This window comes from Quercus robur, chromosome 2 (assembly GCF_932294415.1).
Source record: "Quercus robur chromosome 2, dhQueRobu3.1, whole genome shotgun sequence".
NCBI classification, from domain to species: Eukaryota; Viridiplantae; Streptophyta; class Magnoliopsida; order Fagales; family Fagaceae; genus Quercus; species Quercus robur.
In genome coordinates, this window is record NC_065535.1 from 23460537 (window position 1) to 23477717 (window position 17181).

A 17181-nucleotide genomic window follows, 5' to 3' on the forward strand; every position below is an offset into this window, starting at 1 on the left:
TCCAATTAAGTGCTTCAAGTTAATCATATGACTATATGAGTTGCACATGACTCTAAATGACTCTCAAAAGGCAAAATGATATATTTGCTTTTCAATTACAAAATAATTAAAACTATAATTCTTGTTGCACATCAATGCCTAGCGTCCATAAGTTTGAAATTGTGTCTTCAACGCACATTTCATTTTTAGTTGTTTATTTGCACACCTGTGTGTCCATACAATATGCAACAATCGCTGCTCTAACTAAAATGACCTCACCATTTCAAAAAAATTTAGTTTTAATAAAACTTCCCCAAACTCATTCTTCCTAGAAAAGCCAACACATTGCTTTTTGATGTGGCAAAGTCTTCAATATTTCTAAATTTAATAAATAAGGTATAGCAACAAGTAACAACATCCGGGAATATTCTAAGAATCTACCTGTTGGTGAGGACTGAGGATATTGCATACATTATCAAGCTGTCGTCAATACTTCCGAGGAGGAAGAATTATCTCATACATTATACACCCATGCATGCATAGGATTTTTAGTGCTAACTGTATTTGGTCTGAATATAACAGGGCTCTCAATAGGGTAAATTATTGAGTAAAATTTAGATACAGTTCTGTAGGTGCAGTTCATCAAATTTAAGCATATAATTACATTATATTGAATTATCCTTGAAAACTATAACATTGTGCTTTATTGATTATTACAACCATGGGTTTCAATATAATTGAGAATTCTAATGAACACACACCTAAGGAACTGTTTCTTAATTTTGTCCTTCACAAAATTCCCAATTCCTGGTGACCAATCTCTAAAACTTTGCTTCGGTATCAATACAAATGGCAGTTCAGCCTTGATATTCATGTCAACATATTAAGAGCCTGTTCTAAGTAAACAGCAAAAGCCTAAATTAAGCATCATTAAAAATTCAGTGCTAATACAGCATGGTAAAATTCGAATTGCATACAATGACAAAATAGAAAGATGAATAATTCATAACTTAATTTTTAGTCCACCATCATACCAAATAATAATATCTAAGACACCAAAGAATAACAAACTTGTTTCTTTTGAAGTACCGTAAGCACTTTGCATAAGTAGTTTCTATATGCTCTTGACAGAATTCATCACAATACTACACAATAATGACAACATCAGACAACATACAAAAAGAACATACAAAAGGGTTTTCTCTCAGGTCTTGCTCCATCAAACTCGCATACAGAACATAACTTAGATCCTGTAGACAACATTTTTTTCTTTTATCGTGGGGGGAATCTGTAGAAGATTTTGACACCTGAATTTCTTGTTATGTACACAGCAAGCTTCAATAAGAGAGATGGCATATACCACAAGAAAATGGTCTGGAAATGAACTAACAGTTAATGCCACATTGACCATTCGCGGCAGCCCTTGCTGAGCTAGAGATGAAGGGGTCGATCCGCACCCATAATAAGGAGAATATGGAAGCAAGAAGTATAGACCAGACAATGACAATTGTTGGGGTACGATTTTGCCTACCCAACAAACCCTTCAAGAATGGATACAGATGGGCAATGACCCATATGGCAAAGAACAGCTTGCCGAAAAGAGGACCCCAGGACTGGTAACCACTGTTTATGGCATATGAAACACCAGCAACAATACCTACCAAGTTGATAATAAGGACTGTGGTTGGAGGGATGAGAAGTGATGTCCATTTGAACACATAAAGCTCCGCAAAGTCCCCATCTTCATCAGATGCCTTTGAAGTGACAGTGAAGTTAGTGTCAATCCCAGCAAGCACCTTCAAGAGCCCTTGGAAGACTGCAAAGAGATGAGCTGATGTACCACCAATGACCCAGAATTGTTCATTCCTCCACCAGTCATCTATACTGACCCCACTCCACCTAAGCTCAAGAATTCCAGTAGCAGCAATGGAGACAAAGAGGAGAATAAACCACATGCTAGCAAAATTACTTATCTGCATAAAATAGGCAACAGAAACAAACAAAATTTTAACTTCAAAAATTATCTCCCCCCAAGTCAGCGGATGCAGATATACCAGAAATAAACAAATGTGATGCTTTGAAAGATTCATCTCACAAATTTGTTATTAGGCTGAACCATCACTTACTTCAGGAATGATGAATTTGTTAGTGAGAAGGCAAAAGGCAGGAAGCATACAGTACGCAATAAGTGGGATTGAGGTAAGGGGATACACAATAGTATTTATGTATGCCAGTCTCTCCAAAGGCTTCAGTCTCCCATTGTAGCCATACCATAAGGGGCAATGCCTACTCAGCAAAATCTCAATTGATCCCAAGGCCCATCGAAGAACCTGGTTCAACCGATCAGAAAGATTGATTGGAGCAGACCCCTTAAATGCCGGGCGGGGAGGCATGCAATAGATTGAGATCCAACCACGAGCATGCATCTTAAACCCAGTTAAAATATCTTCTGTGACAGAACCATAGATCCATCCAATCTGACAGTAAAACAAAAGGCCTAATTAAATAATGCATAAGCACAACAACATCAAATCAGTATCTGACTGCTAGGTTGTATATTGATATACTTACCTCTTTTCCCCATTCAGTCTTGTCTTCATATCCACAGCTGATAACATGGATTGCTTCCTTTAAAAGGGTCGCAGGGTTGGTTGAAGGTGGAATGCCTCCTTGTTCCATGAAGGTGGCTGCAATAAAAACTGGAGACTGACCAAAACGCTTCTCTAAGCTCTTCTGAGACATAAGAAGCGATCTCTCATCATCATACCCTGCACAACAAAGGGAATGTGGTCGTGGAGTTAATATTACAAAGCAAGGATTATTGGATTAACAATATTTTTTGTCAAATTAGGGAAAATAGCTTCTAAAGAAAACCGACCTTCAACACCCTCCTCAATGTCTTCCATATTGAAAATGGGAATAGTGGATTCAGTTCTTTTTACTGCCCTCTTCTTGTCAATGTATTTCTTATTGCCATTCTTTCCCTTCTTTCTAGAACCACAACAGCTCTTGACAATAATGTTTGGTTCCAAATCTTCCTCGGTTAAAACTGGATCATACCCGTATAGAGCTTGCCTGTTGAAACAGCAACCAGTTCCCACATAGACAGGACCCTGGATGCCATCCAGCCCTTTCAAGTTGATCTGCAAAATACAACGAATACAAGATTATACTTAAACCAAGCACAAGCACAGTAAAACACTATGAAGAAAGAATTTGCGATCAAACATCCAGTGGAACCTACATCGAAGAAGACGATATTGCGGTTAGCATATCGATCATGCAAGTCAATGCCATCAAAACGTTGTGGGAACTGTACATAACATGTCTTCTTTCCATAAGCAGGATCCATCATGAAACACATGGCTTCTTTAAGAGCTTTGCTGTTATTAAAGTAGTGATCACAGTCAACGTTCAGGAGATATGCACCATTGGTTAGGACAGCAGAAACTCGGATCTGAAAAACATTAGATATAACCAAGTCACAAAACATGGATTAAACATCCTTCCTATCACAACAAACCTCCATATCCATCAGGCAACCAATCACATCACTGGCAAACTATGGTACAGAGTGGTGGGATGAATATTTACTAAAGATGCAAGAGAAATCTTTTTCATTTAGTTTGTTCTCCATTTTGATTAACATCAGCATCTACGACATAGCATATGAGCCAAGTTGAAATTGGTCAATGGAACAATGAGGCTCATACTTAAATAAAATTTCTTATGGGCTTATTTAGCCTCCATATGTATGCAATCTATTTGCAACACCCAACCAATGGACAGTTTCTGTAAATGTCTAAGGCAGTCCATAAACAGCTAAAATTAAAAATTATATGATAATTAATTTTTTTTTCTAATTTATGATAATTGAAATCTAGTGTAGTCATAAGAGTTACAAATCACAAGACGGCACCACCTTCAAAGGAATAACTTGATGGTTGTAGATGACTAACCATCAAATTTGTACTTCCTCCCATACAAATGAGCAGAGGGCAAGGTCATAAGTTCTAAACCTATTAGGGTGCATGTATAATTTACTAATCAAAATGTGTATTGTAACCATCAAATCACTACATTTAAGGCCTGCAGTAGACATACCAATGCATTCATTGCTCCAGCCTTCTTGTGATGCTGGAAGCCAGGTCGCTTTTCACGAGAAACATAAACAAGTCGTGGTAGCTCATTCCCATCAGTATCAAGCCCGCCACTGTGGCCTAAGAACACCTGTTCTTCCAGTCAATAGAAAATTAAATCACAGCAAGAATATAAATAAGTCCAAAAATAAATCACCTGGAAAAAATTATGATACCTGAATCATTCCTGGATGATCCCTAGGATTGTTTCCAGGCCATGGAGTGCCATCTTGCATTGTCCAACCTTCTTCTGGTGTCTTTTGTGCTTTGGCCACTAGGGCATTGATTCGTATCTTGAATTCTTCATATTCTCTCTGTGAAACAAAATGGTTTGTAATGTCAAAAACAGTGAAGTTAGTATAATCTTCCTATTTAAACCATCTACATTCTAACACAAGGCATAAAGGCAAAACTCCAAAATGGCATTTTCTTTTGACCCAATTTTTTTTTTTTTTTTTTCTCCTTATCATTCAGGAAAGACAAAAATTTCAGGGTAGCAAACATTCTCCATAATTTCTCTAGAATTTCCTTATACAGTGTCCGAAGGCCTTAATATCTGTTGTGGGCTACTCAAATTTTGCTCCAGAATACAAATGATGAGTAAATAATATATGAATTTAGTATACACTCACACACATTGTTATTATAACATATGTTCATATCAAAAGTTTTATACCCCCCCACCCACTATCATGGCCCATGGGAAGGAGCCATTTGAGCTAGCACAAATTCTCCTTTTAAAAAGTGTTAGTCGTATCACCTTTTGAACAACTTTTAGGGCCCGTTTGGACGGAAGGGGGAAGGAGGGGGAGTGGAGGAGAGGGGAGTAGAGTAGAGTTGGCTGAAAATAAGCTAATTTTGAGCCAAATCTACTCTACTCTACTCTACTCCCTCTCCTTCCCCCTCAATCCAAACAGACCATTAAGCTTGAGAGATGTTTCAAATCTCACATTGATCTCATCGGCAATTTTTATCATTTAAAAAAAAAAAAAAAAAAAAAAAAAAACAATTGCCAGCTTCAAAAGCCCAACACCACAGTAATCATAGAGTTTGCATATCAACCATGCACCCCGTAATATGATAAGGAAAATGAAGTTATTTCCAGCAAGTTATCACAAAAATAGAAAGATATAGATCCAACATGGCAGCACGCACTCACCTTCATCGCCCGGCGTTCTTTCACAAATGAAGGTTGTATTTTGTCTTTCAAGTAATCAATTTTCTGGCAAAAGTAAAACTCAGGGGCCCTAGGCTCAATGTTGTGCTTCTTGCAAAAGGGAACCCACTTCCTTGCAAACTCCGCAGTTTCAGAAAGGGATTCAAAGGTCAACATTGCTGAACCATCATCTGATACATAGCAAGAGACCTTGTCAACAGGGTAATCCACAGCAAGTATGGACAAAACGGTGTTTGCTGTTACAAGAGGAGGCTCTTTTAGGGGATCCACTGTACTAACAAAAATGTCTACAGGAGCCAGCTGCGATGGTTCCCCTTCCCTATCATATCTGTGCAACATAAATAATGATTAACAACAAAAACAGACTACTTCCTCATGTTCAAACACCATCATAACTAGAATGAAGTTAACTAACCTCAATGTAAGCCTGTCAAGATAGGTCTCACGGTTAATTGGAAACCATTTTGGGAACTGATCCAGAAGCCAGGATAGAGCAAACCAGATCTCACAGATAATTGATGTTAGCCACAACGGGTACGCGTCATTCACTGGGTGAGTAACACGGTATTGTAAGAAGAAGCCCAAAATAATAAGCCGCAATATGATGACGACGCGATAAGGTGTCAGGTGCGAGGAAGCGATGGGCACCACGCGACTCAAAGGTTGCCGAGCATCATCAGCCCTGTGACAAATGAAACTATCAGCTCACCAAAAAAGAACAAATCACACAAAATAATGTTAACCAACTACATTGGCAGAAGAAGCCACTCCATTGTCAATCTACAGAATCAAAATGCATAAATCCATGCTTCAACATTATGTCACTGACTAACTGAGCATTAAACATAACGGAATAATATTATATATATTTAGTAAATATGAAGTAATTGATGGAGGGAAAATTTGAGGGGTACAGGCTATTAACAAATATGATAACAAAGACCAATATAGGATCTTAAAATTAATTTCATGCATTAAAAATATAGGAAACTTGATTCAGATACTACTCAAGCCAAAAGAAAAGGCCATAAATACAATGTGGTGTCAAAAATTATCAATCAGTATTCAGTAGTCAAAACCATGCATCAGTGAAATTTTAACAGTAAATAAAGAAGTCATAACAGCAAATAAAGAAGTCATAACAGCCAAGAGAGCATGAGAAATAAAGCTTTTGAAAAAACGGGATTCTAACATTTGCAGTTCTTCTCCATTGGAACCAGTTCTTTCCAGGTCTCCCTTCCCTTCAGTGTATCTACTGGTCATCTGCATCATGTTTTTATCCTGTTTGAGTTTCCAACCTTCAACCCTTTCCTTCCAGTCAACATTTCCAAGGCCATAAGAATTCAAGTCCTTTGATGGGTCCACTATTCTCACCGCAACTGTAGAAACAGATGATATTTGATGAAGTCCATACAAGTGATATACAAGCTTGTTTGAGGATTTCTAAATAAATAAACTAAAGTTACTTGTCTACCTGGCTGTCTTGGGTCAATATAAGGAAGCGAATGAACATTCTTTTCTGAGGGGCCCAAAGGACCTGATGTTGTTCGCACAGATTGGTTGTCAGGTGTAACACATGGAATTTCACCAGACATCTAAAAACATATTTACATTTTAGTAAAGTGAAGGTTCCAAAACTATATCACTGGCATGATCAATTTCAAAAAGCATGTTAGAAATGAACGTTTTAATTGTATTTGCAAACTTGTAACAATCAGTGCAAGTGACTAATCCGGTATATTTTTTACATGCAAGGATTCCGTCTATGTTTCTCCTTTACAATTATGATATTTTACGTAAGTTCTAAGATAAATTTCCAAAATAATATAGATGAAATTTAACCACGGAAACCTTAGGATGCAAATCCAGAAATTATGCATCAGAGATGTGAATGTAGAAAAGAGTCAGGGATTGTTTGAATTGCCTACCGGCTGCCCATTGGTGAGGAGGGGAATTGGTTGTTGAGATTCATGTCTTGAGGAAGAAGAGTGTTCAGCATCTTCACCCTGCCACTGGCGTCTTGCCTTGCTATTTCCTTGGGTGTAATTGAATTCATTATCTAGATCATCAACATCATCCTCATCATCATCTCCATCCACTCGAGGACTCCCTGAAATACAGACCTTATCAACTTTCATTCCAAAACCTACAACCATAAATTAACAATGGACTCGGGGCAAGCTAACCTTTGTGCCTCTTATATCTAGTCTTGCACTGGGGACAAGCCTGGTTCCCATCTTTCCGCTCATAGTCATAACAAGGCCGGCAAACAGGGAAGGCACATTCATTGCAAGCAACAAAGACGTCACCAGTAGCTGTAAGGCCAACTGAATCCCCACAGATCTGACATATTTGTCCATTCAAATTCTTTAAGGGCTTGGGCTGCATTGTACAAAAACAATGTGAAAATCAGAATTACAGAAAAGAAAAATAAGCCAAAAGAGGGTAATGTACAACACAAACCAACTATAGCAACTTTACAATCTAGTTATGATTAATTAACTAGCTCTATTTTCAATAATAGTTTCTGATGATGAAAATGCAATGGCACACCATTTGCCACAGCAACTCACAATGGTATTCTGTATTCATTGCTTAATTCAGAATACTATTTCGAAAAAGAAATGGTTACGACTGGATAATCACATTCATGTTTCACAGAACAAAATTCATGTAAACCACATAAATATATCCTCCTCCCAGATCAACACAGCTAGAGTAGATCTTGGATATGTAGCTGAAAGAGTGAATCAGTGAGTGAAAGTCTAACAAAATAAAGACAAGAGTCTAGTGGGTAATGGGTGATCTCATCTAAGATTAGCAAAAATGGAGTTAAATTCCACTGAATCTGAACTATGAAGATATCAGCTTGAACACTCACAAATCAAATCAAAGTACTGTCAATATTTTGAAACCAGCCAGCCCATAATAAGTCTTACTGAATATCAAAAACATCAATTAATTAAATTTTCACCCAAATAAATTCAGCTATCAAAACATCAAATTTAGTCTTATCTAACAGAAATCAAAACAGCGTTCAAATTTAGAAACCCACATGACAAATCCACAAAACTAACCAAAAATGCCACTACCCATTAGAGAAAAAGCATCGACTTTGAGCTTCCACTCACTTCTACACAGTCAACACCCACATCCACACACACACACACACAACCACAGTGCAGTAAATGGATTAGACTAATAAGGGAGTGAAAATGGGATATGGGTAAGTAGAAAAATCACTGACCCCACTATCGGAATCGTGGCGAATCCGGACCAGCTCGTTCCTCTTGTGTGATCCAGCCACCATTCCCGCATTAGCTTCCATGTTGTTTGTTTCCTCAAAATGCTATTTTTTTTGTTTTCAAAAATCAGTACATAAAGACAGATCCGTAGTGTTGTGGGTTTGAGAGAGAGCCAAAAGCTGTGAATTCTTCGCCCATTCAAGACGCCATTCCAGCCTCTATCATTTTGGTTTTTTTTGTTTGTAAAGCTTATTTAGCAAAAAGGAAAACTTTTTTTTTTTTTTTTTTTTTACGAGAGATAAAGCTAAAAAGGAAACTGTAATACTCCAGCTTATAAATTGTACTGAAAAAGTATAACAAAATCTATAAATAATAAAAAAAATAAACTAAATGGTAAAAATAATCAATTTTTTAAGATAATATCAAACGCATACTTTATTGTCTTTTTTTTCTCTCTTTGATTTTTTTTATTTTAAATAATAATCCACTAGCTAGACTTGTTGCATGTATACCTAAGAGCAACAACAGTGGAGCTATTTTTTAATTATTTAGCACCACAAAAAACTGTTTTATCTATTTTACTTACTCATTTTACAAAATATCCAACAGCAGTAGATTTATTTTAGCTTTCAACATAATAAAATAATATAAACATCACAATAAAATAATATATCTACTACAATAAATAATAGATCAAAAAGCCACCAAACCAAAGTTATCCCAGCCTCGAAGAAGACTATATGTGTTCGTCTACGTCGCATCCAAGCTCATTTTGGTGCAGCCTCCACAAGAACTCGAGTCACGACAACAGAAGCCACCACAATGTGCTGTTTTCATAGAATCGGCTCAACATGCGTAGATCTGCAATGAAGAACTCACTAGTTCGAATCAGAGGCGTGAAAGGAGAGTGGGTGAAGAGAGTCTTGACAGCTCTGATCTGCCCATCCTCGCATCAGCTTCATCGACGATCCAACTTTGAGCCCACGCCAAGCTGAATCTTCGTCATGTCTAAGGCTGACGATCTCTAATTTGGTTCGCACAAGTTGGTTCTTGTTTTTCCGGGCAAAAAGAGAAAAGAAATAAAGAATAAAAAAATAAGTAAAGAAGTATTATTTTAATATGTGTAGGAATTAAAAAAAATATTTTAAAGTTTTAGCTTCATCTTAAGTACGAAAGCCAAAAGTAGCTTTGTACGGAAACTTGAAGCTAAAAAATTTTAGCTTTACATACATTGATGTAGAGCATTTTTTGTATTTTGATGAAACTAAAAATAACAATATAACTTTTTAGTACCACCAAATATCAAAATGTGACTACATTGGTGGAGTCAAAGCCATATTTTTTTTTTTTTTTTTTTTTGCTCTACAGCTACAGTGCACGGCTACTTTTGTCAATGCACCGTAACTCATAGGTAAACAAAAAAATTTTTTTTTTTTTGGGTAAAAGGGATATCATTAAAACCAACTAAACAGAGCTACAAGAAATAAGGCAAAGCCTGTAAACAAAAGTTTCTTGGCAATCAGCCTCTAAGCTAGCAAAAATGTCCACAAGCATACTAGAATGGATAACAAGATCCAGAGATTGTTGAAGACCTATCTTAGCTAATCTATCAGCACACATGTTAGCTTCACGGTAGATGTGTCTAAAGCAAAGGCAAGGAATTCTGCTAGCCAAGTGCCTGCAGTCATTAAACAGCAGGGAAATTACAGAATTTGCATAATAGGGATTGTTGAAGGCATCAACTAAGGCCTTCGAGTCAAGTTCAATAATAACGCCACTAAGATTCATCTGGTTGCACAAAAAGAGCCCATCACGGAGTCCTCAGATTTCTGCCTCGAAGCTGCTTGTTTTCCCGATCCTTCTAGAAAATCATACCACCCAATTGCCTCTGTCGTCTCTCACCACTCCACCTGCCCCAGTTGAGTTCAACATATCATTGGCAGCACCATCTATATTTAGCTTTAACCATCCCTCACCAGGTCTCTCCCACCTGACCTACTTAATCACTAACCTTCTACTGTTCCTCGGGTGGTTTACATAGTGAAGGAATTCTGTGGCTTGCATGGTTATCATTTTAGCTAAGGTTGGGTTAACACCCTTGTTTTTGAACACCACCTGATTTCGTTGCTTCCAGATCAACCAAATGGCGAAGGGGAAAAGGATGTTCCATTGTAAGCCCTTTTGAGTCTGATTAACCTTGGCCGTGGCATTGGACTTCAACCAATTCCTAAGGTCTTGAGTGAAGAAGTTGGAATGACACACTCCGAGTTGATACCGCACTGCCCTGACCACGTGGCAGTCACAAAGGGCATGGGCTACAGATTTTGCTACATCGTTGCATAAGGGGCAGGTGGTATCAACAGGCATGCCTCTTCTTGCCAGTGACTCTCTAACACCAATGCTACTATGCATGCACTTCTAGATAAAATACTGAATTCTAGGCAAGGTGTGAATACTCCAAATCCACTTTCCCGAGAAGACTTCAGCTCCCAACAAATTATTGGTTAACAAATATGCACTTTTCATGTCAAAGCCCCCTTTAGGAGAGTATTTCCAAGCCATTTGATCACTATTTCTAGAAAACAACGGGATAGGCACAGCTTGGATAGCTTCTTTGAGGTCAGGAGGGAAAACAAAAGGAAGACTAGCCCAATTCCACCCAAATGTAGTCCTTACCTCTTTGAGCTTCAGATTAGACGATTCTAGAGTGAGTGGGCCTTGGATGGAAGCTTTGATGGGCCCACGGTCTAACCAACAATCAGTCCAAAAACTTCAGATGCTTTCCTGGCCTAGAATCCACTTGACACCTTGCCTGAAAATATCTTCACCCTTGGTCAGACCTTTCCACGTGGGAGATTTAGGAAGCCTAGAAGTATTTCTTGAATTGATCCTCTAGTGAATGCAATATTTATGTCTGAGCACTTTAGCCCACAGGGAATTCTTTTCTGCATGGAACCGTCAATTTAACTTTGCAAGAAGGGCTGTGTTTCTGCCCTTGGCAGATTGAAGACCCAGGCCTCCTAATTCTTTGGGTTTAGTAACCTCCCCCCAATTCACCTAGTGCATTTTCTTTACCTGATCCGTAGATCCCCACAAGAAATTCCTGTTGACTCGATCTATGCCATTTAAGATCCTCTTGGGCAGAAAGGAGTTTTGCATAATGTAGCTTGGTATGGCAGTGGAGGAGGCTTGAATTAGGACCAACCTACCAACCATGGAAAGTAGATTGGCCTTCCAACCCGTAAGCTTTTTCTTCACTCTATCAAGCACGAAGTCAAAATCATGCCTCCTGGTCCCTGAGTGTTTTAATGGGAAGCCCAAATACTTGCCTAGGTTGGGAGTTGAGTTGAAACCAAGTAGATTAGCCATACTATCCCTTTGGTCTGGCTCCACATTTGGTGAGAAGAACACCCTAGACTTGGTGACACTAACCTTCAGCCCAGACTTGGAGCAAAACTCCTAGAGTACAGAGTTAATGATATTGCAGTTATCCACATCGACAGTCACAAAAAAGACCAAATTATCTGCAAAAAACAGATGTGAGAAAGCAGGCCCACTCCTCGAAGCTTTGATAGGCTTCCAAGCTTTGATGGTACACTTCTCTTCTATAAGGTGACCCAAATACTCCATACATAAGATAAACAAGTAAGGGGAGAGAGGGTCCCCTTGCTTAATGCCTCTTGAAGGAGTGAAGGGCTTAAGACGACCCCCATTGAAGAGAAAAGAGGACGAAACCGAGGATATGCAACTCATGATAAGGTCAATGAGATTGGCAGGGAAGTTATAATTGATAAGCACCTCTCTAATGAAACTTCACTCAATCTTATCGTAAGCCTTCTCCAGGTCTATCTTGATGGCCATAGTTCCCTTGCTTCCTTTCATTCTTCCTATGGTATGAATGAGCTCCTGGACAATAATGGCATTGTCCGCCCCTCTCCTCCCCAGAAAGAAAGCAACTTAAAAAGGAGAAATAAGTGAATCTAGGTAGGGCCTGATCCGAGCGACTAAAACCTTAGAAATCACTTTATAGATTAAGTTACAAAGGCTAATTGGCCTATAATTGCCAATGGTTTCAGGCCCCTGAATTTTCGAAATTAGCACTATGTGGGTTTTGTTTAGATACTATGGAATCTTCTTGGTAAGGAAAGCTTTCTCAACTTCATCTCTCATTGAGCTACCCACAATCATCCAAAACCTCTAAAAGAACCCTGCATGCAAACTATCTGACCCAGGAGCTTTATAAGGTTGCATTGACCACAGAGCTTCCTTAATTTCCTCGGGAGTAACCATGACAGCTAGAGAGTGACTTACTTCCTCTGATAGTTGCGCTTGACATTGACTGGTGGGGTGAGGGGTCCACTTAACCTCAACCTGAGAGGTAGTATAGAGATCCATGAAACCTCTTCTGAAATAATCCATAACCTCCCTTTCCTCTGTGATCCATACCCCCCCTTTCGTCTTTGACCGAAGATATCAAATTCCTTTTTCTTCTGGCTAAGGTGGAGACATAGTAGAATGAGGTGTTACAATCCCCCAATATTGTCCAATTCAGTCTAGACTTCAGCATCCAAAGGTCTCGTTCATGATCCAGAACTTCCTCAAGGTCTTTTTGGAGTTGACTCTCCAGATTAATAAGGTCGGGTCTTAAATTGTTGGCCAATGCTTTTTGGGCACCGTATAATCTTGCCATTATTCTTCTCTTCTTGTGAAAGATGTTACCAAAGTGGTTCCTGTTCCACAAGGTAGCCTCCTTAGAGAAGCACTCAATGGAATCAGCTAAATTCATGTTTCGACTCTAAGCTTAAGAGATAACCCTGGGGAAGATAATATCTGACAACCAAAATTCTTAGAACCTGAAAGGTCTCATGAGGTGCAATGTTCTATTTGGAAAAGCTTCCAGAAGGATCGGACAGTGATCGAAATGGCATCTGGGGAGGTGGGTAATTTTCGCATCAGGATAAAGCATGCACTAGTCAGGGTTCATAAAAAACCTGTCTATTCTTTCCAGGATAAGATTGGAGAAGTCCCTCTTGTTAGTCCAAGTGTACCTCGGACCCGAGAACCCTAAATCTACCATACTGCATCTGTCAGGACAGTCTTTAAAGGCGAGGGATTGGAACAAGCCACGAATGCTCTGTGGAGGAAATGAAGCCAAGAATGCTCTCTAGAGAGGAGGAAGCAGAACTAGCCCAAAGCAACAAATAGGTAAAAGATATTCATCATGTAGACTTCAATGAAGGCACTAGGGAAGAACCTTGGCCGAATAAGGACCCTGGTCCGAATGCTCAAGGCAAGAAATCTTTTAGGGACAAACTCGTTGGGGAAATATCGGGTGCTTTTGCAAAAGCATTTGATTTAACTGACCAATTAGAGGAGGATCCCGATTCGGATGACGACGAGGTTGACGTTGGGGATTTAACTCGGGTAGGAGTGGTTGCAATGAAACTAACCAAGGAGACTAAAAGACGTATCAGAGGACTCTAGTCAAAAGCCATTATCATCAAGCTAGTGGGAAGAACAGTTGGGTTTAGCTACCTACAGAGCAAACTAATTCAACTTTGGAAGCCGTTAGGTAGAATGGACTGCATAAATCTTACCTATGGCTTCTTCCTTGTCATATTTTATTCAAAGGAGGACTTGGACAACGTGATTAAGAAGGGGCTCTAGTTCATAGGAGACCATTTTCTCCCCTTGAGAGCGTGGGAACCATTCTTCAAACCTTCTACGGCGAACGTGTCTCTTGTTGCTGTTTGGGTCAGGTTGAATAAGCTCCTTATCGAGCTTTATGAACCGGAGGTGCTGAAACAAATAGGCGAGAACATCGGAAAGGTCTTGAGGATTAATTCCCACACTACCATGGAGGCTAGAGGGAAGTATGCAAGGCTATGCATCCAAGTTGATTTAAACAAACTATTAGTCAATACTGTGATCATTGGTCTATTTGAGCAAGGAGTGACGTATGAAGGTATACAACGGTTGTGTTTTTCTTGTGGTAGAGTCGGACACAAAGCGGATAGTTGCCTCTACACCATCCAGGAGGGGAAGAACCCCATGGCTGCGACGGAGGAAGGTTAGGAGACCCAACCACATAAACATCGTGCCAAGCACGAAGCCGGTCGTACCTCTACCAGTGATGGCTGTAGGGGCCTTTTCTATGTATGGTGTATTAGGCTTGGGCTGCCTCCTGCGGTGATGGGCCCGAATATTTCTAAGTAAGGGAGTTGGGGCCGGTCCAATTGTAACTCAACTTAGACCGGTTTATGCACAAACTTATGCCTTGTCTGCCAGGAGTAAACTTACGGCAAGCAGAACTGCTGCAGACGAGTTACGGTAAGCAGATATAATAATAATTAAAACAGAGTATTCTGATTATTTAAATAAATGGCTATGTACTCCTTACTAATAAAGCATGATTACAGTCATATTGATGTCAATCACAGAGAGAAAATGAAGAAAATAATACTGGCTAACTTAAATGGGCATAAATTAAGTTTCAAGCTTAGTCTGCCGCAGCAAAGCCAAAGAGGAGAGAACGCCTCTTCTCAATGCAAATAATCCCCCAGGAAAAAGATCTTGCCGTGGGGATTAATGGCTTTGAGGGAGTCGGACCTGAATGGTTATTGCCCAAAAAGAAAGTATCCTTATTTACGTCTTGGAAGAAAGTAAGATTTGAAAGGGGAGAGAGGGAAACCGATCTATTGGTGCATGCCCATTGAACTAACTCTCCTTTTTCCTTAGTTTTCTTTCTATTCTCCTCTGTTTTCTTTCTTATCTTTTTTTCTTTTCTTTTTTGTTCTGTTTTTCTTTTCACTCCGTAAAATATACTCTGTTTTTTTATCCCTTTACAGGGCACGGCAAAAGCCTTTTTATAGTGCCTGCCGTGACCAAGGTTTTACCATTTTGCCCCTTAACCACCTCTATCTGGTCTGGGCGTACTTGCCGACCACCAGAGGTGTGTGCCACTCACTCTTGCCAGACAGAGGCAGGTTTCATTTCTCCCTCTACCGCAGCACTTCTTTCCTGCCACGGTATACATGCTCTCTCTCTCCACTCTCAAGGCATGCACCCAACGGTTCCCCCTCAAACTTGCCTCTTTTGGGTGGTTTGTCATCCCAGCAGGACGTACCTCCCAAAAGGGTTTTGAGCAGGAGCCGCAAATAGACCTTTTCCCCTTTCCCCACCACCAAACCATACCCCCTTTACCTCTTACCTCTGACCCATGGCCCCACCATGTCCTATATTGGTTGGGTACAGGCTGGTGGTGTCTAGGTCTTGCGCGTGTTTCCCTTTCAGATATGTCCAAGAGTCTGCCTGTTGCTCATGCGTCTGCCGCAACCTGGAGACTCTCCGTCTATGTTTCCTGGCCTTTCATGTGGGCTTTCCTTTGGTTTTTCGCTCCATTCAGGAGCTGGGCTTCGTATGATGATGGGCCTTACATTTCTTTGACCCACTTTTGTTATTCTTTATTGCCTACCACGTTGAACTGTTATTCCTGCCATAATAACTTAATCCTGCTGGAACTTTTTTTGGGCCAGCCGTTTATCCCTTTTCTCAGTGGCCTTTTACTTTTACTCATGGGCTCCTATGTCCCTTTGGGCTTTTCTTTGGGCATCCATGTCCCGATTGCTTTCTTTGGGCTTCCTCGGCCCGTTTGCTAATTCCACACTCTCATGGGCTTTCTACTAACTTTATCGGGCTTCCCCGGCCCAATAACCTTATCCTTATCTTCGGGGTTCATGGGCCTGCCATAAACCCCTTACTCTCTTAATTTGCATTACCTTGGACCTACGGCGGCCCTTTCTCACTTTTCTACCTCATACTTTGCCCATGAGATGCTATTTCTTTCTTTCCTGGCTTCTTTGAGCCCGCTTGCCTCTTCAAGACCCATTTATTTATTTGTTGGGCCTGTGATCCATTATTCCTGCCGCTTGGGCCTAATGAGTTTTTTGTTATTTATCTTGTCAATTCTTCGTGGCCCACATTATTGGGTTTTTCTGTTTGCCTGGGCTTCCACAAACGGCCCTCAACAATGGCACGCCAAATGTATGTGAGGAAGGGGATCCTAAAGGACAATACAGTCCTTGGATGGTAGTGCACAAAAAGAGAAACGGTTTTAAAGGGGCTACACCTGGCAAAAAGCTAGAAGGGACAAGTGTACATACATGGAACTCCCCACTCCCACAAATGTCCAATATATTTTTATTGGCTATAGAGCCACAAACGCTCCAATAATTTTATTAAATTGTTGGGTTCACGTTACTTTTTAATAAAAAATATATTTTTCTCTTTTTCTTGTCTCTCTGCTTCTCTTTCTTTTTTTCTTTTTCTTTTTTCCTCTTCCTGTTACAGACTTACAGTCACTTTCTCTTTTTTCCCAAGCTCTTCATCTTCGGTTATCTTTCCTCCATCTCCCCTACCTAGCTACGACCATCTTTCTTCCTCAACTCGCCGTGGGTGGTGACGTTGAGTAATAAAGAAGAGAGCGACCCAACATAGAAATCGTCGTGACGATCCCAGCTACATAGAAAACCATGATCAAACCCAGAACCTACAACATCAACAAAAACCCAATGAAGGAAGTCACCAATCCACAAAGCATCAAAGCCAACAAACTCCCCAACATCAAAGACGTGAACCCCGT

General features: G+C 39.8%; 1 protein-coding gene across 2 annotated transcripts; it reads right to left on the reverse strand.

The window, feature by feature from the left end:
• Positions 1-963: 963 nt before the first annotated feature.
• Positions 964-8781, reverse strand: LOC126712960 (cellulose synthase A catalytic subunit 1 [UDP-forming]-like). Of its 2 annotated transcripts, none has more exons than XM_050412515.1 (14): positions 8543-8781; positions 7482-7677; positions 7224-7405; positions 6770-6890; positions 6488-6674; positions 5711-5977; positions 5278-5623; positions 4295-4432; positions 4084-4209; positions 3224-3436; positions 2858-3122; positions 2551-2747; positions 2106-2456; positions 964-1952 (listed from the first exon to the last, which is right to left on the reverse strand). In XM_050412515.1, the coding sequence occupies exons 1-14, from the start codon at positions 8621-8623 to the stop codon at positions 1365-1367; spliced, it is 3258 nt and encodes a 1085-aa protein (XP_050268472.1). In that variant the 5' UTR covers positions 8624-8781; the 3' UTR covers positions 964-1364. The 2 variants fall into 2 exon arrangements, with proteins under 2 accessions (XP_050268472.1, XP_050268473.1); XM_050412516.1 differs by having other exon boundaries at positions 1748-1952; positions 2075-2456.
• Positions 8782-17181: the final 8400 nt, after the last annotated feature.

Coding starts and splice junctions, on each gene's coding strand:
- LOC126712960 (XM_050412515.1), bottom strand. CDS start 8,623: ATGGAAGCTAATGCGGGAATGGTGGCTGGATCACACAAGAGGAACGAG. Junction 2,748..2,857: donor CATTGAGGAGGGTGTTGAAG/GTCGGTTTTCTT, acceptor TTTGTTGTGCAG/GGTATGATGATGAGAGATCG. Junction 1,953..2,105: donor ACAAATTCATCATTCCTGAA/GTAAGTGATGGT, acceptor TATTTTATGCAG/ATAAGTAATTTTGCTAGCAT.